Source organism: Tetrao urogallus, assembly GCF_951394365.1.
Source record: "Tetrao urogallus genome assembly, chromosome: 5".
Lineage (NCBI taxonomy): Eukaryota > Metazoa > Chordata > Aves > Galliformes > Phasianidae > Tetrao > Tetrao urogallus.
The window spans coordinates 29345782-29372230 of record NC_136818.1 but is presented as its reverse complement, the minus strand read 5'-3'; the positions used below and the strand labels follow the sequence as shown (position 1 = coordinate 29372230).

The following is a 26449-nucleotide window of genomic DNA, read 5'->3' as shown; positions in this document are numbered from 1 at the left end:
ATACTTCTCACAGAGAGTGCCAACACCATATACCCAAAACAAACCGCAAAGATTCTCTCCTCCTCGGCAATTAATGAAGTCCAAACAAAGCAAAAAGAAAAGGGGGGAGAGGCATGTGTGGAGTGATATGGCTTGGAGGAGGAGGGGAAAAAAGGTTTTGATGTGTATGGACATCCAGAGGAAATCTTGTTAAACACTTGTGATAAAAGAACATGGAGTATCTAGGATACATGCAGAGCTTGCTGTCCTGAGAGATGTCGTGAGAATGAGCTTGGGTGAGTGCAGGCTTCTGAGAGTTGACCTTAGGATCCCAGCATCTGTCCGTGTGTAAGCAGCTTGCTCTGTAATTAGAGTAGCATCAGTGTTAAAAATGCTGGTATTCTGATATTCTTCAGATAAAAACTTCTGTTTTTGAAATGCATGCTTGTTTACTCTGCACTGGACTGAAACCAGCAACTGCCTCTGTGCAACCATTATTAGATAGTGGCATTTGTTAGCCGTATGTTGTAAAATGGAGCAGATTGAAACAAAGGCCCAAAAGGTGAGAAGTGCTTTATTTCCTTCCCAGTCTTCTGAACTTGTACATTTTTCCACAGTGAACAAATTTTAGGCTTTTTATACTTGAGACAGGATAGAGAGAAAGGAGTCAAATTGCTGAGCACTTTGTTCCACCTCACCTTATGTACACTTACTCTGGACAGTTATTTATCTGCTTACCACGTGCAAGCACTTTGCTCACAAAGTGACAGTGTGTCAGTGTAGGAGGAAGGAACTGGAAAATTGGGTTCAGATCTTCTGCACTGCTACATTCTTCTGCACTACCAAACTGTGTAAACAAAATATCTAATTCCAGCCTCACATCAGGCATGAAAATACTGTTGAAGTTAGGTACGCTGGAAATGCTCAAAGCTAAGAACCAAACACCACAGACGTCCGTGACAGCAGAGCGCACAAGGGGACATGCAGAGCCAGGCTGCTGGCCCTGAGGCATACCATGGGGCACAGAGTCTGTCTGTCAGTCACCCCCCACCTAGGGCCCGCACCCAGCCCTTGTGCCCAAGCACTCTGGTCACAGTGCACTGCCATGATGCAGCCTAAACCTGGGCCATCAGGCAGAGGAGGACACAGTGATTTTCTTCTGTAGGTGGTTGTTTGGCGAGCTCTGGAAATCATGTCATTGGAGAAAGAAAGAAAGAGAATAATTTCTCTCACTGCAGGGCTCTCTTCCTGCAAATTTTAAAAGCCTGCTGTGAATAATGGTGTCAGAGCTTCCAAACCTCAAGAATACTTTATAGCGGAAAGTGTTAGGCAACTAAAATAAATATCATTTCCACCATTACAAAAGTGAGGTTTATTGTTCTTTGTGCTGTACTTTAAAACTCATGCTAAATGGCATATTTTTAGAGAGACAGCACAACGTGTCAAAGGGTTACTTTTTCATAGAGACGCTGTATCAGTTTGTCCTAGGCTGTTTACATCAAAATGAGAAATAATTTAAGACAGAAGAACACAAAAGCCTTCTTAATCAGGAAAAATGAACAGAAATTCATCTTCAAGAAGGACCGAGTGAAATCTTTACATGTGAATGCTGCCGGTCCTTGGAATGTTCAAAATACATATTCCCACTTTATGGTTCAGATGCATTTCTCCTCACAAGATTTGTGAATATTCTCACAAACCTAGCCTGAGTTTTTTTGTTAGCAGAGCGTAGATGAGGCGAGCTTTCCATGGTTTGGAGTTTTATTGTGAATGCTTTGCACAGCTCCGGTTCTGTGCTTTCTTCTCATGACATCAGTGAGGAGAAAGAATGTAAACATCTGTTTTTTATAATTCAATTCCAGGCTTATAACTTAATTAGGATAAGCAATGTTTCAACATGATTAATTTTCCAGTCACAATATGATGGTCTGAGTGCGCAGTTTTAGCAGCAGTTTATGGAATAGAGGGGAGCTAATGAGATAAATCCCACTGCATTGCCTAACATTCCCCACCACACCAAACACGGTAGGAAGCCTCCCGCCTTGTTCCATGAAGGCCAGAGATGTGATGTTTCTCCTGCTCTTTGTGCTGCCCATAGCCTGCCTGGCTAGGGTGGCCACAGGGAGCCAGGTCGCAGCACCTGTTCACATGGTGCTGGGCTGCCACTGAGGAGCAGGTTTTCAGGAGAAGGTTATGTGCCTACTGGGATGAGGCCACATCTTCAAACAACTAAGCAGCTCTGAAAAAACTGGCCTTAAGTCTCCTTGCTGCTGGCCAGATGCAGAGTGGGGTTAAGCACTGTGCTACTTGCTCGCTTTCCGTCGTGTCCAGCCCAGTGGATGCCTGAAGCACCTGTGTCCTGGGGTCTGTGCTGCTCTATTCACTCATTACTTCAACACAGCTTCCATACACCAGGGGAAGGTGCAGTCTGGACCAGGAGGTCCAGGTGCCGGGCAGCATCAGTGGAAACGTGATGGCAGCAAGAGATGATGGCATGTGGAGAAGAGCTTGCAGCCTAATATCGAGGCATCCATACATCGTCTATGTGCTCTTCTGCCCTAGGGCCTAAGGCCTAGGGCCGCGGCTGAGGCAACTCAGCCACCCGTGCCCCTCCCACAGGTGTAGGCACAGACCAGGCCTGGAAGGCAGCGCGCTGCCCCGGCCGCCCTGCTCCTGCCGGAGCTCACAGAATCACAGAATGGCCAGGGTGAGAAGGGACCTCAAGGATGATGAATCTCCAACCCCCCTGCCACATGCAGGGCCACCAACCTCCACATTTCATACTGGTCTAGGTTGCCCAGGGCCCCATCCAACCTGGCCTTGAACACCTCCAGGGATGGACGGGGCATCCACAGCCTCTCTGGGCAGCTGTTCCAGCACCTCACCACGGCACCTTCGGCCTACTGACGGCGGCCCCGCTAGGGGCGGTGAGATGAGAGTCGGGGCCGCGGCGGGCAGGGAGGCGGGGCCGGGTGCCGCCGCAGCCGGGGCTCCCGAGGCGGCCGCCCCACTCCGATGTCGCGCCCCGCGGCGTAGCGGCGGCCCGGCCTTCTCCCTCGGGGCGGTGCTGCCCCAGCCCTGCCCGATAAAAGAAAGGCGGAGCGGGGCTGCCGCGGCGCTCAGACAAAAGCCGCGGCGCTTTCTGCGTTCCCCGCTGAGCGGAGCCCCTTCCCGCGGATCATGGCTCCCGGCGGGGTGCGGGGCGCCGTGCTGCTGCTGCTCGCCCTGAGCTCGCGCGCCGCGCCGGAGCCCGGTGCCGAGGCGGTCCCGGAGGGAGCCTCCACGCTGGCCTTCGTGTTCGACGTGACCGGCTCCATGTACGACGACTTGGTGCAAGTCATCGAGGGGGCGTCAAAGATTCTGGAGACGTCGCTGAAGCGACCCAAGAGGCCGCTTTACAACTTCGCCCTGGTGCCTTTCCACGACCCAGGTAGGGGTCGGGCTCCGGCTCCGCCAGGCTGGAGGGTCCGCGGGCGGTTCCGAGGTACGCGCCCGGAGCGGAATGCTTGCCGAGCAGCCCCGGTGCCGGCTGGAGCGGCCGAGGGTACCGAGCCCTCGCGGCAAGCATCTGCGCCGGTGGGGCTCCCGAGTGCCTTTCTATGGAAGTACGTCCGTGAACCGAAACACCGCGGCGGCCGTTGTCTCCCGGTGCTCACGGCCCTTGTTCACGCGCGGCAGCTCGCACCGAAGCGACCCGGCAGCAGGCGGGAGCTGTAGGGCTGGTTGTGGCGCTGCCCCGTCCCACCCGCTGCCGTTCCCGTTCCTGCCTGGGCCGCCGAGCCGTCCCGTGCCGAACGCGCGGTGATACGCGAAGGAAGGCGGAGCGGCATGCCCGGCCTGGTGCTGCGCTCGGCAAACGCCTTTTTTTCTTTCCTTGAGAAAGTGAATCAAAGAAAGGGGGATGAGAAGGCCCCTGAAAGTAACCTTTCTAGTTCTAGTTTCCATGCTGTTTCTCAGAATGTGACATTCCAGACAGAAGTTCCTGAGCGTTCTGTGCATGAATGTCGTCAGATGAGAAGCGATGCCCTCATTTCCTGCACTGTGGGCACTTCTGCTTGATAGATATTTGTTTGCTATTGTTAGATACATTTTGAACTAACTGTGTGAAGACTGAAGAAAACTTGTCTTTGCAGACTTCGCTGTTTTTTATCCATATGTTTGTGTAGGTTCTCCTTCTGTCTTTTAAAAGTTGTATCAAAAAAGGTCCATTTATGTATCTTAACATTTGATGTTGTCTTTGTTTTCCAGTTGTAACTTTTTTTTTTTTTTTTTACCATGGATGCCCTACCGAAAGGGACGTACTCCTTGTGTTAAAGCTGTTTGAAAGGGGTGTATTTAAACTTCTGTCTTACTTTCTGAAAATTGTTTCTGTATATCTTTCTTAGCAGGAAGCCTGGCCTAGCAGCTTGAAACTGTATGCTTGTGGCAGTTCAGAGTGTTGGTAGTCTGGTATCTTAGATCCACTGATGACCAAATCTAGATTCTTCAGTAGAAATTGCAGGATGTACTGTTGTGACCACTGCTTCAACATCTTTTATGGACCTACAGGGGAGTAACTTTTCTCAAAAATCTCAATCGGAAATCCAGCTGTATCTTACTGGAGTGTGATGTTACACAAACGCTGTGTATTGGTGCTGTGTAGTGATGTGCGAATGCGCTGTGATGGTCTTTGGAAACAGATTTAAATGTAGTGTCATGATGCTGCAGTGATGTATGGCTTGAATGGTGGTGTTTTGATAAAGCAATAATTGACAAGTTTTTGTTTTTGTTTTTTGTTGACCTGAAGTTTTTGGCACAGAGCAAAATAGTGGCCCATCTGCAATGGGTTTCACCCTTGAGCAACCTGGGGATATGCTGAAAGCTCCCTTTTGGAAAAGCCTTTTGATTTTTGATTCTCCTTTGTGTGCCAGCATGCACACCAATGGTAACAGATAACAAGAATTTTTCTTTTGTGGTTTTCCAATGCCCAAACACAATCACAGAAGTTTAGTAGGTAGTGAAAAGGGCTGTTCTGAAAAGAAATTTCTTCCATTTAATGGGAAAAAATGAAAAAGTATCTCCCAAAGTAAGGACAGCTGGCACAAGGAAATTCTGTGTTAGAACTAAAATTAAAATTTCTGATACAGAAAATGTTGCAGTTAGTCCAAGTAGGTGATAAAGGAAGACAAAAGTATGGAAATAGAGGAGCAGAGCACAGGCTTTCTCTTATGTGCACACTTCTGCCATGGAACAGATACATGTGAGTGGTGATGAGCAAGCTCCTCTGACCATAGCCTCTAGCTCTGCTCAGCTGTAATACTGCTTTTTCTCCTCAACTTGCATGGCTGAGACCCTGTGCCAGCTGGCATTTTAGTGCATTTCTAGGTGGGCAGCATCACCACCACTTCAGCACTGAACATTGATACCCAGAGTTTCTCCAGCACTGTGGGAGAGGGGCTTGTGACAGGGTGTGGCAACAGCAAGTGGGTTTGAGAGTTCCTGGGGCATTTATTCCCTTCTCACCTTGGGAGCTGAGGGCCTGGTGGGCTTGCTGTGGCTCTGCTTGTCTGTGGGCAGCAGCTCTGCCTCGAGATGCTTGCTGGGTCTCCTTGCCTTCTTCAGCAGGTGAAACTGTTGGAAAGCTGTCTAGTACCTGAACTAGCACTATTAATGGGTTGGCAAGGAGGAATAAACTGCTTGCTGATGAGGTTCCTGCAGGCAATTGTTTTGCAAATGTTTGCTGGGTGCTTGATAAAATTTTTATAGGACACAGAGAAATGTTGCCTCTGTTCTCTTTGATAAGAGTAAGTTCAGGGCAAAGAAAGTGATTCTCTCTGCTATATTCAAGCTCTTTCTACTTTGGCAGTTAAATGGGTTTCGTATTCACAGAATCGCAAGTGAAGAAGTGGACTGGCTAACAGGTCAATGTACAATTGTTCAGTGCTGTCTTGGATGTCTGAAGACCAGTGATAACCGGAACTGGGCAAAATCAGGAATATCCTGACTTGGAAGGGATCTGCTAGAATCACTGAGTTCCACTAATTGTTTAAGAGTTACTGTTACTGCTTATTTTACCACTGACAGTTTCAGTGGGAAAAATTTTTCCCCTAAGGCTCTAATCCCATCTCTTTGTTATTGTTACTGCTTCCAGGTTTTATGGTTGCTCTTATCAGCAGATTGACAATTTTCAATATCATACAGTCAGGAACAACTCTGAGTCATTGAGGATAATATCTAAAGCACCTACCAGTATTTTTTCCATCTCTGAGATCCTATGATAACTGTAGTGGGCATGTGTGTTTTGAGACCTACTGTTGTCACTGATAGAATCATTGTGGTGTTGCTAAAATCAATTAGCAGTGGAGATTTTCTTCATCTTTTGGAAGAATTTATTGCTAAAAGTGTGGTCATGTGGTTTACATGTAGATGAAACAGAAGACACTACTGCCTGTGCCAGAAGCTCCCAAATCTGAGTATACTGTAATGTGGTGACAACACCCAAAAACTTACTAGAACATCACTTGAAATAATTGTTTGGTCTCAACTCTGTGTCCAGCCTTACAGGTACGCACAATGGTAGCTATTCCTCCCAAATCTTGAATCCTTTCTCGCAAGGGCAATAAATTTTATCCCTGTTTTTGCTGGAAGATGCAATGGAGATTTCATTATCTTCTGCTTTGCATTATGAATTATTTTTCATGTTGCATCTGAAATAGCTGCATGCTGAACTCGCATAGAAGTGACTTGTTCTGTTTTGCTTTGCTGTTTCCAGCTCCAGGCGGTGCCAATAAGTGAAAAGTTCTGTAGCTCATTAGTAACACATCCCAGTGTTATTTTGTACCAAAAATTATCCCAGACATAGAGGCCTGCTGTTTGGAAGTGTGTGCCTGTTCTCTGTAGCTTCTGGAATTCACATAGAACATACTTTCTCTAGAAGCAAGATGTCCTGTGTTGTGTTCTTTCTCAGAAAGACATAGCTATAAAGTGCCATTATTATTCAACAACAATATTTCAACAATTATTCAACATTCAAGGTGTGCAACAACATAACATGTCATTGTACAGACTTTAAATACATAGAATAACATGAAGCTCTGCACAGCAAGATCTGCCCCTGTCCCTGTTGATAGCTGCTGCCCCATTATTTCTAACTATTTACTGGTTGATCTTGAAGTACTGTGCAGACCTGAAACAGGCTGGAAAGCAGTCGAGACTGTGAGGTAGAAAACTAGCTAGGAGTGGTGGTGCAGCACTTCAGACTGGGTGGTGCGAGCCCTGTGAAGGGCGCCTGGAAGGAGCAGGTGCTGCAGCCTGTGGCATCTGGAGGAGTGCTGCTGAAGTGGGCAGTGGTGGATGCCCAGCTGGAGGTTGCTGCAAGCAAGGCAGAGACCATCAGTGAGAGCTGATATACAGCCTTCAGACTTGTTTTCTGCTGCTTCCTCTGCTTTCTCTGGCTTCATCTCAAAGCAACAGCAATTGGTACTTCCACACTATGTCATATACAGAAGCTGGATTAATTTTGCTGATGCCAGTGATTTTTTGGCAGCAGGCAACACTGTGGGTGTTGGTAGAAGCTGCATGGTATGGAACCCAAACAGAAATTTCTGATATGAACAGCTGCTGAATTGGTTTTTATGCTCATAAATCAAATTTCTAATAACTTTTAAGAAGAAGAGATTTGATGTAGATCTTCCATGCTTTTAAATTATGAGTAAAGGTGTCTGCACCACTGCTCAAGCTGGATACAGCCTGTCTTTCTCATCTAGAGACAACAGTTATTTTCAGAGAATGCACAGAAACTATATGAATAAGGAGGTGTAAGCATTATATACACCTGTGTTACTGTAACTGAGGCCATAATCATTGTAAGGTGAATCTTCAGTGATATGTGCAGATTAATGATGACGCAGGCCTAGGAGGCATAGGGAGCCTTCACTAAAGAGAGGAACTGAAGTTCTCAGAAGAGAAGGACCAAAAAAGTCACCTGAGAGGCTGTGATCCCCAGTCCACCTCCTTGTGGTTCTTCATCACCTGACAGCACAAGCTAAGTTTGAAGCAGGCACAGGACATGTCCTGATGGCTTCTAAACACCCTGTCTTGCATGATGGGGCATGGAGCCGTGCTGCAGCAGGAGCAGTGTCATCTGCAATTGGAGGGGCAGAGTTGGTGGGGCTGGATCCAGCTGGCTGCTGAAGGGTGGGTTTGCACTGGACTGGCTTTGTTACACGCTTGTGACGTTCCTCATCCTGCTATACCTGATGGTAGCAGCCTTGAAGTGACTTGCGGAAAATCAAACTCCATTAACAACAAAGTAGTTATAAAGCAGGTATATCTTTTTATTACAGCACACATTAATACACATTTGATACACAAGCTGTGAAGAGTTGCTTTAGCCAGACAAAGTTCAGTAACCAACTGGTTAATTTGTTCCACAGTTCTATAAATCCAAATGAAGTATCATCCAAAGTAACTTGATTGATCACCTTTATTTGTTCCCATAGTTTATGCATATCTGTTTCTATTCTTTGAGTTTCGTCAACATATGCACAGCAGCTTTGATTGATTATAGTGCACATCCCTCCTTCTTTGACCGTCAGAAGATCAGGAGCCATTCTATTCTGCAATACTACTTAACTAAGAGAGGATACCTTTTTCTGCAATCTGAGTATAGCATCCATAGTTGAGTTCTCGATATTCTCTAATGTAGCTGATATGTTGATAATTGCCTTTTCTAGTTTACTTACTCCTAGACTAGGAATAAACCATCTAATAAAACTGTGAAACCTAGAAGGCCTGTCCATAAAGGTTATTTCCCTTTTACTCTTTTCCAAGAGGTTCTCAGTATCCCTGCAGGAGGAGCTGTTCTATTGAAGTGCTAAGTATCCTCCTTCACAAGTGTCTTACATTGCGTCCTGTCTATACTTGCATACTGAATTTAGGTTCTTTTTCTTATTGTTGTGATTTTATTTGCACACCTATGCATACTTCCTGCTCCACCCAATAGTGTCCGATTGGTGGAGGGAATCCCACAGTGGGGGATTATTTCTTCGTAAGGCTGTACATATCCAACAATCAGTAATGTTTAGGCTAGCCACTACTCCTTTAATGATGTTTAAATAGGTATTTTTATGCCAGGCTAAAGCAAGTCTTATATAATACATGCAACTTATAAAAATATTCTAAACATATTGTCTCTTAATCCTCAGCTTCAGTGGTCTCGTCTTCTTAATAGTCCTCTAGAGTTGAGATGTCTTCTTAACTTGTGTATAATGGATCCACAACGCTTGCTCTTTTATCTTCACTGTGGTGTGGGATGTCAATAAAACCAGGAATGGTCCTTCCCACTTGGGCTCCAGTAATGAATCTGAGAGGGTTTTAACATATATGTAATCTCCTGGTGCAATATTGTGTATAGGTTTGTCTAGGCCCCTGGCTCTAGTTCTCAGGACCCTCTTTTTGATCTCTCTAAACTGTCTCTGGAGGCTAATGACATACTGTGTTAACATCTCCTCTCCTACTTGGTCTGAAATCCCCTTCTGTAGAGAATAAGGTCTTCCATATTTCAAATGGGCTTAGCTCTTCTTTTACTCTGGGTTTCGTTCTAATTCTTAGAAGAGATATGGGTAAGGCCTGGGGCTATGGTATACTTGCCTCTTGTCCTAGCTTAATGATTTGTAACTTGATTAGATGATTCATCTTTTCTACCTGGCCACTAGATTGTGGCCCATAAGGAGTGTGTAACTGCCAATCTATCCCCAACAGGTTACTTATCCGTTGTACTACTCTAGTAATAAAATGAGGTCCCTGGCCTAAGGAGATCATAGCAGGAACTCCAATCTTGGGGTGATTTCTTCTATCAACATTTTTGTTACTTCCAAAGCTTTGTTAGTTTTGCAAGGGAATGCCTCCAGCCACCCTGAAAAGATATCAGTCAATACTAGCATATACCCCCTTTTCTTGGGAGTTCCAAAAAATCAACCTGCCATTGCTGTCTGGGAAAATTTCCCTTCCCTATTTGTCCCAACAGGACCTTGGGGCCTGTTCTAGGATTATTCTGTAAACAAATCTCACATTGCTGTGTTACCTGTTCAATGGTGGTATGTAAATTCCAAGCCACGATCCCTTGGCTCAGGTATTTATACAGGGCCTTGGTTCCCCAGTAAGTTTTCCTGTGATCAGCCATATTATCGCCCATATAGGGAAGTGGGAACTATTATTTTATTCTGTATCCTAATCCACCCTCCTTCTCTCACCTGCCCTCCTAAGTCCTCTATCAATTTTTGATCTTCTCTTGAATACCTTGTTTTACTTTCTATTTGAATTTTACCATCTGCAACCAAAGCCTGCACTTCTATGTCCTTCGTTTCTGCCACTCTTTTTGCTTTTCGGTCAGCTAATGTGTTGCCCACTTTTTGGTTGTTTCTCCCTTCTGGTGGGTTTTACAATACATGATAGCCATCTTCTCATGTAGTTGTACCACTTCTAGAAATCTCAAAATTTCTTGAGCATGTTTAATTTGCTTTCCGTGAGCAGATAATAGTCCAGTCTCCTTCCATATTGCTCTATGGGCATGTACAACACCAAAGGCATATTTTGAATCCATCCATATGTTTATCCTCTTCCCTTTGGCTAGCTCTAATGCTCTGGTTAATGCAATAATCTCTGCCTTTTGTGCCAATGTGTTGGGTGCAAGGGCTCTGGATTCTATCACCTATCTGTGGTAGTCACAGCATACCTGGCCTTGTGTATTCCTTGCCAAATGTAACTGCTACCATCTGTATATCAGGAGTCCTCCGCATCCTCCAATGGCTCTTCCTTCAAATCTGGTCGACTAGAGTATACTGCCTTAATAATCTCCAAGCAGTCATGAGTTGCCAGTTCTCCCAAAGTTCCACTAAGAAACGATGCTGGGTTGATAATGTTAGTTGCTCTATCAGAATGGCTTGATACTTGAGAAATCTTTGTGGCGAGAGCCAGTGCCCTCCTTTTGCTTCCAATACTGTGGACACAGTGTGAGATACAAACACTGTGATTTTCTGGCCTAACGTGATCACTTACTTTGTCTGGGATCCCAGCAGGAGTAGTGATCAGTGCTAAACTAAGCACCTCTATTAACTGATCATCTTCTACCTCAAGTTCCAATTTTCCTTCCCTAAAGTTTATTTCAGCTTTCAGTTGTTCTACTAAATGTTACACAAGTAAAGGCTTTGGTGAATTTGCATGTACAAAAATTTGTGTATCCCAACCTGTTTACCTATAAGCCTTCTCATTCGGGCCCATGGCTTCCCTTAAGGTTACAAATTCATCACTTCAGAGAGGAAGAGTAAGTTGCTCCAGCCTCTACCAAAAATTCCACACTTTGCTGCAATTCCTTCCCTAGCTTAATTTTCCCCACTCTTAACTGTTATTGCCAAATCCACTGCCTCTGTTTGCACTAACTGCTTTCTTGTTCAATGGGGGCAGAACCCTCCCGTAATCTTCCTGCCCCCACTCAGCTCTTTCTGAGGAGATCTGGGTCCTAGAGCCATGCTCTCAACTCCTCTCCGAAGGCTCCCCGTGCTAACTCTGGGATACCAGAGTTATATCTCTGCAGATGAAGTCTATTCTCACTTCCAGTGTCTCATTTCGCAAAAACATTAACTACAAAAGAGTACCATTTGAAGGCCATTTTTCACCACCTTCCAACCACCACTGATTACTATGTTTAATTAAAGTTTCTTTGCTCATGGGGCCCCCAGGCTTTCCAGCAGTATCTCAAGTGAGGTTTGCCTGGGAACTTCCTTTCCTTATGCTTCCCCATACTAAGTTTAATTGATTCTTTATTGTTCCCCAAGTCCATAATTTATAGCTAGTATATTAATTTGACCAAATACGTATTCCTCTTTAAACCCAAGTCCACAACCCCAACCAAAATGCTAGTTTCCTCTATTCCACTGTAATTTCTGGACAGTATTACAGGTCAAGTCTCTGATAACAAATACGGGATTGCAACTATTTTTGGCGTGAAAAAAACATCCAATTATAGTCAATTCTCACATTCACACCTCTCACACCTTGGATCCAATATTTAGCATTCACACTATATAGCAGTTGCTTATAAAGTCTCCATTGCTGGATAATGGAGTCTGCTTACTTCCCCAGGGCATGGAAACACCGAATTCCCTGGGCAAGAACAATAATCAATGTCCCCTAGCAATGAGATCGCTTGTGTTATAAATGGAATTCCACAAACAATAATTTTATAACAGAAACACTTAACAATCAAAAAGATAACAACAATGACAAACACAGTTCTTATTAAAACCAGTTCAGACATTTACTCATTACATAGATCCTACAAGGCCTCTTCCTGGCAGGTAAACTGCAACTTTAAACTATGGATCCTATACGCCTTTTGTAGCTATGATTTTTCCAAAGTATTACAAAGCTCACATTCCTGAGTGCATTATAACCTTGCTCTCAGGATGCCTTGCGAGGTTTTACCTGAGAGGTTCTTGGAATTCTCAAGATACCTCCCTAATTGGGTCCCCACTTCCTGAGGGAGGGGTATACTCCCACCCGATTGTGATCTCCCAACCTATGCCTGCAGGTCCGCCCTGAGGGGGAGCACCCTTGCTCCTTCCCCCCCACATAGGACGTCTCCTTATGACTTCTGTTCCCCTGTACTTACAGTATACCTTGTTTGCATCCAGGGTTCTTTCTTTGCTCTGTGGTGGCAGGTACGAGTGATGGAGCCTCTCTGACAACCCTTGGGGCATGTCTAAAGGGTCTCCATCCTGGTCAGTCCTGCAGAACAATGAAGAATGCTCCTGCCTGGCTCGCCAAATTGACTTGTGGAAAATCAAACTCCATAGCCACAAAGTGGTTATAATGCAGGTATATATTTTTATTACAGCACTGTGTGCACACGCTGGCTGCAGTGGGAGTAGCTCCTCCTAGCCTGCACACCAAAAGGTGACAGTTTGATGATATTTATAGAGACAAGTTATACTTATGCAAGAATAGGAGGGGATATTACAATTGGTTCCAAGAAGTTATTATAATATTCTCCACACCGATTGCTGAGTTATTGTGGCTTGCAGGTTTTGTTCCTTGCTGTAGTGGCACAGTGTACACCAATAAGTGAGCATGCCTGGAGCAGCGCGAGAGGGATAAGGCTGCATTCCTCAGCTCACCTCCCTGCCTTCTCCAGGCTGTTGCTAGGAGAGGTTAGTCAACCCCCCTTTTCTCATCCCTCCCTATAAGGTCTGTTTTGCCTTTGTTTGCTTTACACCTCCTAGCCTAGTTCATAATTAAGCAAAATACCATTCTGAAACAATTCTAAAGTAATATGTTCAACATTAGAAGCTGTTCTGACACTGCGGTGCTGCGTGTGTGTCAGAGGCTGCTCTGAATCCTTACAAGAGGAGATTCAGCTCAGATCTTGAGGATCTGGGTAAGCTGGATTCATGAGTATGGAATAGGAACTTTCCAGAATTAACTTCATTTAGATAATGGGTTTTTAATGTGGCCTGAAGAATGCCAGGAGGAACCCTTGGAATGATGAAAGCCCGCAGATACCAGTTAGTGTGTATTTTGCAGTCAGTGATTTGATTCCTGGCATATGCTGCGGACATTGGTTTTGAAGGAGATGCATGCATCAGAGAAAAAAATATTGGGAACATATGTACTTCAGTTTGGAAATGACAAAACAATATCTGTGTTGAAAGAGACTGATGGTGTGTTACTTAGTTGTCTCACCATGCCTTGACAACCAACAGTTTTGTTAGAAGAAATAGGATGGATTTAATGACGTGCTTTGGGCTGACTGCTACATATGCTTTCTTTACTACTACCAGTGTGAATAGCTTTTACCCCTTTATTGCATTGTTGAATATAAGTCAGTTTTTGTAACCTAGCCAGTGTTTAGAGTCTCTGTTATGTCTGCTGCTTTTAAACCCAATCTATTAGATTTTTCAGGTTTGCCTCTTTTAAGTCCGTGTTATACCACTGTTATTGGGCCGACTTGAGGCCCACACTTTGCTTTTTACACTTCTGTGTAGAGATAATTGCAATGTTTTATTTGGAGTTGAGATCAGGGGTTTTGGTCAAGCATATTCCTTTGTGGTGGTTGTTTAACTTCTCTTGTTGCTTATACAAGAACATGTGCAAACTGTTCTTTGGTAACCTATCTGAACATCGCTTCCGATGCTGTCCTTCCAGAAGAGGAGCGCAGTGCCTTGGTGTTCCTGATGCTCTGGCATGGGACCATGTTGCGTCAAGATGTGTGGAGCCATCTGGTAAACAGGCGCTGTCTGCTCTCACTAGCTGCAGAGGGAACTGGCGAGTTCAGCTGAAGCCCCCAAGTTCAGTAGAAATCCCCAAGTATCACAGAACTGTAGAATCGTTTGGTTGGAAAGGGCCTGTAGAGGTCTGTAGTCTGACTCTGCTGCAGTGAGCAGGAACATCTGATCTCCTTCTATAACCAGGTGATTTGCCTAGTGGATGAGGGAAAGGTTATTTACATAGTCTGCCTAGACTTTAGTATAACCTTTGACACTGTCACCCATAGTGTTCTGCAGGAGCTGCGACCCATGGCTTGGATAGGTACACTCTTTACTGGGTGAAGAACTGGCTGGAGGGCTGGGCCCAGAAGTGGTGTTGAATCCAGCTGGCAACCAGTCACAAGTGATATTCCCCAGGGATTGATACCGGGGCCTGTGATGTTCTGAACAAGCGTATTGAGTGCACTTTCAGTAAGACTGCAAATGACACAAAGTTGGGAGGAAACGTTGATCTGCCTGAGGGTAGTAAGGCCCTACAGGGAATCTAGACAGGCTGGATCAGTAGGCTAAGGCCAATGGGATGAGCTTCAACAAGATCAAGTGCCGGGTCCTGCACTTTGGTAACAACATCTACTTGCATTGCTACAGGCCTGGGGAAGAGTGTCTGGAAAGCTGCGTGGTGGAAAAGATCAGTTGACAACTGGCTGAACAAGAGCCAGCAGTCTGCCCTGGTGGCCAAGAAGGCTTTTTTTACATCGTGGCTTTTATCAGAAATAGTGTCATCCGCAGGACTGGGAAAGTGATTGTACCTCTGTACTCAACTCTGGTGAGGCTGCACCTTGAGTGCTGTGTTCACTTTTGAGCCCATCGCTATAAGAAAATTGAGGCCCTGGAGTGTGTCCAGAGAAGGGCAACAAAGCTGCTGAAGGGTCTGGAGAACAAGGCTTGCTGTGGAGTGGCTGGGAGGGAGATGGGATTGTTTAGTCTGGAGAAAAGGAGGCTCAGTGTAGCCCTCATCGCTCTCTACAACAATCTGAAGGGAGGTTGAGATGAGGTGGGAGATGGCACTTTTCTCAGGAAGAGTGGTGAGATATTGGAGCAGGCTGCCCAGGGAAGTGATGGAGTCATCATTCCTGGCAGTTTTCAAGAAGGTGGATGTGACAATGAATGACATGGTTTAATGGGTGTGGTGGTGGTGGGTTGAATTTTGGACTAGACTATCTTAGTGTCCTTTTCCAATCATAATGATTCTATGTTCTACAGCTAGATTAGGTTCCTCAGAGCCTCGACCTTGAATATCTTCAGGGATGGGGCATCTAGCACCTCTCTGGGCAACTTGTTCCTGTGCTCCAGGAGCACTGACTGGAATTATGCATTAGGAATGAATTCAAGTGGGGGGCTCTCTGCTTTCTGCCACATTCCACACAGATGCCATATGTGATGAGCCCAGCCCATGTAGGGAATGGGTTGTGGCCCACTGTGGTGTCCTTGCTGGTTCTGATTTGGGCTATCCATTGTGATTATTGGCATGAAGATGGATGTGGGTGGGCATGAAAGTGTTGCCAGCATCTCAGAGACCATTTTTTTAATTACTTTTCCCCATTTTTTTTCCCCCGCTTTCACTGTCTGGTGGGTATGTTCCACTCTTACAAAAGCAGAACCACCATGCTTGCTGAGGAGCCTCATGTGGTAAGGTGCTTTGAGCTAACACTGCATGGTGCTGAGGCAGCTCTAGCATGGACTCAGGGTCTTGGTGAGGTGGCTCTGCAGAGCAATGCAAGTATGGCTCATCACAGCATGGCTTGTTGGAGTGCCTCACACACCCTGCCCTGGGCTGTCAGCAGCTCCACACCTGGGTGCTGGCTCAGCAACTTTTTGTGCAAATGGAAGTAGTGCTGGCAGTCTGTGACCAATAGGATCCGTGGGGATGAGCCACAGATGGGGGTTGCAATGTGTGTTGTTAGCGTGTATGACAAATGTAAACAGGCCATGTGTACTCATGAGGAGCTGCTTTTTGTTTGTCCTGTGTCCTCTTCCGTGGATTTCCTCTGGCATCCCTCTGGCAGTGACACTGTGTGTTGTTTTCCAGCGTAGCTCAAATTGAAGCCCTTTTCCTAAAATGTACTCAACCACAGATTTCAGTCTGCAAAGCATTACTGGTAAAATATATGTATTTGAAAGTGATGTGTTCCCAAACACCAAGCCAACAAGCTGCATACATCACATACAGTGAAAGTTAATTGAAAGCGTTGAATTTATTTTCACTAACATATTCCTTTAAGCTCTTGTAGCAGCCTCGTCTGCTCAGTTTAGAACACTGGCAGTGTGCTCTCAGTAATATATAAGTTGGTGTGATATTAAGTGCAAGGAAACAGGCATGTGTTCAGAGCAGGTGTATAATAGAACAGGTCTCCCAAAGTAAGTTTGGAGGTGTGAGCATTGTGCAAGGAGGCTTTTAGGCTGCTCCTTGGAAGTGACTGCATGAGCTGGCTGTTGGGGCAGACAGCTGGCTCCTTATGATGCCTGCTGTAGGGCTGAAATTCAGAGGGAGTAAGCTTTATCTTGATATTTCTGTACTCCTCATGGTGCTTCCTTGCTCTGCTGTTTTTCCAGCCACTGGAATACAAAATACAAAGATGGCTTTAGAAGACAATTTCTTGCAGCTTGGCGTAAAGTAGAACCAAACTCTTAATATCAGCTTTATAGGTCTGAAAAAAATTGCAGTCAGCAGTGCTCTTCAGACACCAGACTGGCATGCAGCTGGATGTAACTGAAGGCAGAATGGGACCTCAGGTTTTTGGACTGGAAAATCTCTGCTGAAGTGCAGTGATTGGGGGTGGATTTGTGTAATTAAATGGAGATGAAGGAATGCCTTGTGTGGCTGCAGCCCTGGCTCAACGTCTGCTCTGTTCACTCAGGACAGCAGCTCTAATCTGTGCCCATAGGTAACTGCTGGATCCCTGCCATCTTGTTTAAATTACATTCATAGCCTGAGGGGGAAGCATTGTAATTTTCATGCTGTGGACACTGGTTTATTTTCACGAGCTGAGGTTAAGCGTCTCTGGGGCTGCTGAATATCATTGAACCATTTCCTGAGTTCTCTTAAACTACACAATGGTATGTCCAAGTCTGTTTTCCAAAGGAGCGTTTTGTTTAGTTAGCCACGTCTTGGTATAGTTCACTGAACTGGTATGCTTTTGCACATGGAATTTATTGAGGAGCAGAAGAAGAGGAAGAGAGTTGTGAAGGAAAAAATGAAGTGCTTTGGAACAGCTAGGAAGACTGATTTGTTTTATGTCCCTGTGCTGACTTAGGCTTTAAGCAAACCTTCTAGGAGATCACAACTTTGCAAATCTGGTGCCAGAGCTGGCTTTTTGGACTGTAAGTAGATGAAATGGCTAGGCACGCACATGGGCTCCGGTACATGTCTAATGGCTGGAGAAGCCAGCCAGGGACTGAACTCTGCCAGCCATTAGGCAAATCTCGCTGCATTTTGGCTCTTCGTTTCACTGTTTGTATTACTCAGCCCCTTCATACCACCACTACAGTGTCAGAGATCTCATGCTGGAGCGTTCCTGCTGGCTACTGCCTTTTGCTGGAGCAGTAAGAGTGTTGCTTGGCCTGGTGGGGCTGGGGCGAGCTGTGGCCATACTGAGGGAGACTGGTTGGGGCTGCATCCTGCTTGTGCTCCCATGGTGAGCATGGGATGTAAGCAAGGATGCTTCCAATGCACTGCTTAAAAAAAGTATGTCTTGATGTCCTGGAGCATTTGAGATGAGAGGTTTATTTTATTTTATTTTATTTTATTTTATTTTATTTTATTTTATTTTATTTTATTTTATTTTATTTTATTTTATTTTATTTTATTTTATTTTTTGTTGTCTTCCCCTTCTCAGTTTTACATAAATTGAATTGAAGCACAAGGATGAATTCATGCGCCTTATTTCTGAGTCATAGTCCTCTGCACTAAGCACAGGTGCACACATCTCTTGTTTGTAGCTGACATGGTAACTCTTTCCTACTTGCTCAGCCTCCTGCATCTTTTAATCTCCTTTACTCTGCCTCCAGCCCATCCTTTTCTCAGAACTTCCTCTGACTTTTCTCGCTGGGAGCATTTGTCCCTTCTCAGCACTCCCTCCTTTATCTCAAGGCTGCCTGCCTGCCCAGCAAATATCTTGCATCTATGGCCGGATTGTGGCAATGAAATGTGCAACAGCTAAAGGTGACAAGCTTGTGCTCCACAAGAAGTCCTGCAGAAACCATGGGTTTTAGGGTTTTTCAGGAGGTGATGGAGAAACCTTTCCCTCACTTCCAGCATGTCTGGTAAATGGTGCTTCCTTTGGACTGAACACAGAAGGTGCAGTGTTATTCTTATGTTAGCTGTACAAGTGGAAATTGCTGCTGCAGTGTTCTGCTGTGTCTCTTTGAGCTTCTGGCCCTTTCTAAGCATCAGTGTGAGTGCTACTCAGTAACTCCGGGTTCATCCCAGCATGGTCAAGGTTAGCAGGGACTGCTTAGGCTGTCCAGCTTAGTTAGAGAGAGTGTACATGAGCTGCTTAGCTGCAGAGTGGAGAAAGTGGTGACTTGTGCTGGAAGGACAAGTGTTGAACCCTTTACTATAGGAAAGACATCGAGGCTCTGTAGTGTTTTCAGAGAAGGACAATGAATCTGGTGAGGGAACTGGACCATAAGTCTTATGAGGAGCGGCTGAGGGAGTCTGGAGAAGAGGCTCAGGGGGAGACCTTATTGCTCTCCTACTCCTGAAATGTGATTGGGGTGAGGTGGGCGTGGGCCTCTTCTCCCCCATAACTAGCAATAGGACTTCAAGCTGTGCCAGGAGAGTTTCAGGTTGGACAATTAGGAAGAATTTCTTCTCTGAAAGAGAAGTCGGGCACTTGAATTGGCTGCCCAGTGAGGTGGTGGAGTCATTGTCCCTGGAGGTGCTCAAGAAATGTTTAAATGTTGTACTAATGGACATGGTTTAGTGCGGAAATATTGGTGGTAGGCGGATGGTTAGACTGGATGATCTTGGAGGTCTTTTCCAAAGCTGGTGATTCTATGACTGTTTTGGAGAGCTGCAGCTGCGAGAGAAGGGGTATCCCCTGCTCTGGTGAGCTGAATTGAACTGTAATGATTGAGTTGCACAGTTGTGTATAAGTCTAAGCAGCATCTATAGATACTGGTAGTGGAAAAATGTGGCTTTTTCATGTATCAATCTGTGTTCTAAATATTCCCATTGTTGCTTGTGCTTAGGATGTAGAAAGGGAGGTCACTCCTCTGCTGTAAAACTCAGTCCTTTCCCCACCCTAGAAATGGTAACTGAAGGTAACAATAGCACATGCTGACTGTATTGCATTTTAAAGAATTAGTCAATTTTATTGTGGAAAGAGGAAATTCCCTGGGAAGCTGCATCAAGCCTTGACATGGAATAATACAAGTCCAGAAGGCTGCATCTCTGATATGAGGGACTGGGAGGTAGAGCTGCTCAGATTTCACTTCCATTTCTGCCTTTGAGCCACCGTGGGTCCGTAAGCAAATCTTGTGAGATCATTTCAAACTCCAGAAATTTTGGCTATGGATAATTGTGATGTCTTAAGCCCATCTCACCTTTTGTATTGTAGCTGCATAGCTTTAAAGCAGATTCTTAGTTACTGGCAATGAAATGTCCCATTGCCTAGACATCAAAGTGTAAAAACTGGCTCTTATACTCTGCTTAATTGAACAGGATTTTATCTCAGTTAAAGTAGTCTAAATCCGGAGTAGTTCCATTACAGCAAATGCTATTAGTTTGGATTTACACTGATTTAACTAAGATTGGAGTCTGGCTTTGGTTGTCTTGATAAATATTACACATTTCTCAAATTGCCTTTCTAATCTCTTCTCAGTCCTTGCTGGCTCCTTTTTCTTTCCCGAATGCCAAGTGTAACAGTGTAGGTGAAATGTTTAAGAAGAATATTTAAGCAGGGTCTGCTTTTTATTAGCTCAGCTGGTTTTTGATTATTTGTTTATCGCTGTTTGAAGTTTCATTGTACTTGAGTAGGATCAGAATTCCTCCTGCTTTTCCTACTTGATTTAATTTCTTCAATTAGAAATGTGGTGTCTTAAATTATAGGCTGCTCTTGAGTGCTATCATTGAGTAAAAATTGTATGCCTTGCTGACATTTCAAAGGAATTCTTAACTCTGAAGTTCAGAAAAAGGTTGTGCCTTGAGGCATGTCTATTAATCAGCAACATAATGGCTTTGGAAGAACTTAGGAAATGCTAGATGTGACTTCAGAGAGCAAGCTGAATTAATTTTTCTGGTCTTGTTTATATTTCTTGAGATTACATTTGCTTTGTAGCTGTGTACTCCGAACTTCATGACAGCATTTTAACTGTGAGAGACATCTGGAATTACATCGAGGTTATTCTGTTAGTTCAATTGGATTTATGGTTAAGGTGAGGCATTGGGGTGATTTTCTCAGTGCTTAGGTAGTTTATCTGGTCTGCTGGGGTCTTAGGCCATGTAATCATACCCAAAATGAATATACAACACTTTAGTCATCTTTTTACAGTTGGATTTCTACTGTTTTGATGTATTTATTTTCATCTGACGACAAACAGTCCCCTCAAAAATATCCTGCTCTTACTGCAGTGGTGAAGGAAGAGTGGGTCAGAGATGCACTGCCTCTTGCCCAGTGTAGAAGCCATGGGCATGAATGAGCAAGGCCTGTGATTAAACAAAACACGTAAAAATGTTTTTGTATATATTCTGTTGATTTTTAACAATTTTCACATATAATTAAGTGCTTTTCTGAACAGGTCCCCAAGGATTTGCCTCAGGGTGCAAAGAGAAATTTTGGCAGCACTAGTGATCAAGCCTGAAAGATACAATTCTAATTGTTTGAGTGCTATTTCATACTGCAGAAACCTGAATGAGAGCTTTCTAGAAAGACATGCATGTTGATTCTGTCTGGACCTCTCCCCTAAATGCTGTGTAGCCACAGTCTTCACTGTGAGCATACTGGTGGGTGGCTGGTGGAGGTCTTGCAGGTCTTGCAGGCAGGCCATGATGTGGGGATAGCACGTGCAGCTTTCTTCCTTGTTGGCAGTGCTCATGAGGGTTAAGCCTGGTAGCATGTGTAAGGATTCCATATTTTCTGTTGTGGTGCTGAATCTTCTGGATGCAAGAACTGAGGTATGTTGAGAAGCTTGAGGCAGCACAGTTCATCAGAAATGTGTGCTTTCTGCTTAGCACTGATGGCACTGTGGGTTTGACATCGACCCTGGCTTCTTGGGCTATCTGGTGTAAGCCTTGTGCCTGGAATGACAAATTGAGAGGATGTTCAATTGCAGAAGGGCATTCAGTAGAGTGCTTTTTTCCAGCCTTTGCCTGTTTACGCTGTTTGAAAGTTTCTGTTGATGAGATTCCTTTCCTAGAACTGTACTTCCTTGCTAAATGGCTAGGTTGTGCCAACATAGCATAACCAGATGAGCAAAGATCTGTGGGAGAGTGTTGGAAAGGTGTTTGTGGGCAAGTGTATGAGTAGAGGTAGAGGGCAGGTGGAGACTTAGCACTGAGGCACTGGGTGTCTGAATTCCTCAGTCTTACAGCCTCTAAAGAACATCAGGCATGGGGCTGGTGCTAGAGAGTATGCCAGCGACTCCGTGGCAGGGCACCAAGCAGGCAGCTCCAGGGCAGAGCCAGGAGCCGGCCCTTGGGAGCAAGGACAGTCAAGGGTAACTTCAACGAGCTTTGGGATGAGTTTTATTTTCTGGTAGCACTGGAATCTTACCAAGCTCTCATGATTTAAAAAATTTTAAAAAATTTTAAAAATTGTTCCATGTGCTTTGCAAAACTGCTCTGCTTTGCCCTGAAGTACCTCAGAAGGACACAGCTGCCAGCTCTGACATGACGCTGTGATGACAGGCTCGGGGCTGGATGTGGGCATGGTGTCATCTCTACCAGCCACTGCTCTTTAATAAACATCTTGCACCTAGGTGTGTTGCATTAGTCTGGGAAAAGAATCTGAGAGACAAGAAGCCTGTGGAAATAGTAAAAATAAATACTGAAACTAGTGATGATGAGTGGTGTTCCTTAGGGGCCTGGATGGGGACAAGCAATATTCAAAATGTCCATCAGTGACATGGGCAGCGGGATCAAGTGCACCCTCAGCAAGTTGGTGGGTGACATAAAGCTATGTGGATTGGCTGACATGCTGGGGAGAGAAGGTAAGTTGTATCCTGGACTGCACCAAAAGTAGTGTGACCAGCAGATCACGGAGGTGACCATTCCTTTCTGTTCTGCTCTTGTGATTCCCCACCTGCAGTGCTGTATTCAGCTCTGTGGCCCCCAGCACAAGAAGGGGGTTGGAAGGGTCCTCCCCTATGAAGACAGGCTGAGGAAGCTGAGCTCATTCAGCCTGGTGAAAAGTAGTCTCTGGGGAGACCTCATTGGAGCCAGCTTTCCAATGCTTAAAGGGGCCTTCAGGAAAGCCGGGGAGGGACTCTGTCAGGGAGTGTAACGTCAAGACAAAGGATAAAGGCTTTAGACTACTATAATAGAGGGGAGATTTTGATTAGATGTTAGAAGGAAATTCTGTACTCAGAGGGCAGTGAGACACTGGCACAAGCTGTCCAGAGATGCTGCTGAGGTGCTCAAGGCCAAGCTGGCTATGGCCCTGGGCAGCCTGATCTGGTGGTGGCAACCAGCCCACATCAGAGGGTTGCGACTTGGGGGGGCTTAAATGTCCATTCCAACTCAAACTATTCTGGGTTGCTTGAATATTTGGTCACTCAAGCTGATGTAGTAACCTGTGAGACCTTTTGTTTCCTCAACGGTGAGTGCTAGAAATCCCAGCCTCTGCTAAAAGCACATTGTGATATTCACTCTCAGGCTGTGCCTGGCTGCCAGCTGCAGCCACTGGAAGTCAACACTCATCTTCCACTTGTACTGGCTAGGGCACAGGAGTGGTTCCCATATCAAATTTCCTAGTGTGAGTTGTCAGAGGGGATCTCACAGTACCTGAATGTTCAGAGTGCAGCTTTTTCAGAGGTTGCATTGTACCTGGAAGACACTGAGCTTGTGATTGTCCTGTGTAAGGACCTCAGTTGGGTTGAAGCGTTGATTCTGGAGCTTGAAGGTAAATCCAAAGTCTTGCAGAAGAAAGCCTTGTGCTTTGTATTAGTTAAACAAGCCAAGTGGTTTATTACAAACGGTAATCATAGAAAATGCTTCCATTAAAAAAAAACAAACACAGAACTCTAAGAATAATCTTGGTAATGATTTTGTGTATATCATTTTGCTTCCATGACAGAGTTCTATGTTTTTCCATTAGGGTGCTCAGCATTTCCCAGTCATAGAATTTGGACAAGGCTGACAGAAGATGAAACTGGAAAATGCAAGGATTGAGGCAGATGAGAAGTCTAAGCTAATACTGTGCTTTAGCTGATGTTAGCAGTCTAAACATAAATACTGAAATTATTTAGAACAAATTCTAAAAGATGAGCAAACAGAGGACAGTGTTTCTATGTAAAGTATTTATGTTTTACTGATTGAAGTATTCCTTGTGCATAGTGGAAAAAGCCTATTTTGCTTAGGGCAGGAAAGTTAACGTTCTCATGTCTTCCTCCTCCCTTAGGAGTATGCTTGCATTGCTAAAGTGGTAAAACTCAGCGGAGTTTTATAATCCACAGATAACATTTAATTGTATAAAAAATGTTTCCTTCTCTATCCCAGCTTCCTAAAAACAATATTGATCACTCAAACCTGCATCAAGAACATATTCTCATGATTTTTCCTTTTTCTTCCCTGAAAAGGGACATGCCAGTGTTGGATATACTATGTCAGTGCCAGGCACCAAGCCTGTGCAGTGGGACAGCGGGAATCTGCATGGAGCACAAACCTGACCTTGCCATCATGGCTGGTTGTGGCCAGCTTTGCTGAACTGCATGGTGTAGATGAACATGAGCAAGTCGGATGGGTTAGCAGATGCCCTGCTAAGCTTCATGAATTTGGCTATAATGAGTCACCTGAAGTTACTGCTTGCTTAGAAGAGTTGTCAAAATAGGAAGCATGAGCGACTAGTGAAAATGAAACAATTGTCACTTTGTGGACTCATGGTGGCATGTAGGTGGAGCAGCTTGTCAGGAGGTGGGGCCAGGCTCTGTAATACAGCTGTATCTGTGTTATTTTTTGTAAGCTAATTCATGAACTCAAAATGGAGCTGGGCACTGCTTGCACATGGTTGAACATGCTGTGTGTGGCACCTCCAGAAAGGGCAGCATGGGCTCCTGCACTATCTGCTCAGAGGGGAAAACTGCCTGCTTAGTAGTGGAATTCCTAAAACAAGCTTAACCCATGTGATTTTCAAAATCCTCATCCTTGTATCTTCTTTGTGGAGAGACCAGCAGTGTTTTTTGGCTTCGTAGAGCAGTGTCATTTACTTGAAAAGCTGCTCATGGCCAAGAGATTTTAGGTAGAGCCTGAGGGATGAGAAAGAAAGTAATTGGGATGTAGAATGGGAACTCCAGAGTGGGGGCAGCTACCACCCGGGTTACTTGCAAGTACAGTTTGCACAGCTAATGTGGGTGATGAAATCCCAGAACTGCTGTATTTCACAGCTGGAGAAGCAAATGGAAATTGCTTTCTGAACAAATGGCTATTCCAAGTTTGGTTCTCTTCTAGTCTTACTAGATTTTTTAAAACTATGTTGTTACATGGTAGTGTCTTACTGTCAGAGGTCTCATTTCTGTACACTAAATGACTGTCAGCTGAAATGGTAATTGAACTTGATGTAGAAGACTGCTCAGATACCATGGAGTATACATAATGTCAGTAAACTTGCGGATGTTCTTTCCAACATGACCAGCAAACGTGTCTGGCTTGCAGCCAAACCATTGGCAGCATGTTTGGGATTGGAGACTTCTGCGCCACAAGGCTATTTAACAGACATTCTCAGGCTGTTGTGGGGACAAGTTCCACTTCTTTAATTTTTTTCCCAGATAAAAAGGATGAAATCAAAGGCAGTACTGTGGAGCTAGGCAAAGGCCATTTTGCTGCTTATATGACTGACATGGCTGTGAAGTGGTTCCCAGCAGGTGCCAGGATGTGGATGGCTGCCTCTGAGCAGGCTCCATCTCTGCCACCAGGCTTTTGTGTGCCACAAGTTCAGTGTGAGCTTTGGAAGGGATCAGAGGCTGTGTCACAAGGCATGTTCACTGATTTGTACTGCGGGAAGGAAGTAGATATGGCTCCGTTGTCACCACCAAGCTGTGCAGGCAGCTGTGGAGAAACTGAATCACAGAATCACAGAAGTAGGGGTTGGAAGGGACCTCCAGAGATCATCTAGTCCAACCTCCTGCCAAAGCAGTTCCCTACACCAGGTCGCACAAGTAGGCGTCCAGGTGGGTCTTGAATATCTGCAGAGAAAGAGACTCCACCACCTCCCTGGGCAGCCTGTTCCAGTGCTCCGTCACCCTCACTGTAAAGAAGTTCTTGTGCACATTTGTGCAGAACTTCCTATGCTGCAGTTTCTGGCCGTTTCTCCTTGTCCTGTCTCCACACACTGCTGGAAACAGTCTGGCCTCGCCGCTCTGCCCCCCACCGTAGATATTTATAGACCTGGGTCAGGTCCCCTCTCAGTCTTCTTTTCTCAAGTCTAAACAGACCCAGTTCACTCAGCCTTTCTTCATAGGGAGATGCTTCAGGCCCTTCACCATCTTTGTGGCCCTCTGCTGGACTCTTTCCCAGAGTTCGCTGTATTTTTTGTGCTGGGGAACCCAGAACTGGACACAATACTCCAGATGAGGCCTTACCAGGGCAGAGTAGAGGGGGGAGATCACCTGCCTCGATCTGCTGGCCACACTCTTTCTAATGCACCCCAGAATGACATTGGCCTTTTTGGCCATAGGGGCACACTGCTGGCTTATGGCCAACCTGTCATCCATCGGGACACCCAGGTCCCTCTTGGCAGAGCTCCTCTCCAGCAGGTCATCCCCCAACCTGTACTGGTGCATGCAATTATTCCTCCCTAGATGCAAAACTCCACACTTGCTTTTGTTAAACCTCATCTGGTTTCCTATTGTCTAGCTAACATGTTAAACTCCTCAGCCTGACCATGCAAATCCCTTCTCTGGGGTTATGGTGGCTGTTCAAGCCTCTCAGGCTCTGCTCCACCTAATTCTAGGATAAGTGGATTCCTTCCTGATTGATTTCTGCTGCTTGAAATTGTTGGTGCCTTTTAGAA

The 26449-nt window shown here is 45.2% G+C and overlaps 1 protein-coding gene across 1 annotated transcript in view; it reads left to right on the top strand.

The window, feature by feature from the left end:
- Positions 1-3159: 3159 nt before the first annotated feature.
- The window catches only part of HMCN1 (hemicentin 1), a gene marked incomplete at both ends in the record, with an annotated part of 182094 nt that continues 158804 nt past the window's right edge, over positions 3160-26449 (top strand). Inside the window, one exon of the mRNA XM_079535866.1 lies at positions 3160-3409. Coding sequence (XP_079391992.1) covers positions 3160-3409 — 250 coding nt within the window. The remainder of the gene's footprint in view (positions 3410-26449) is intronic.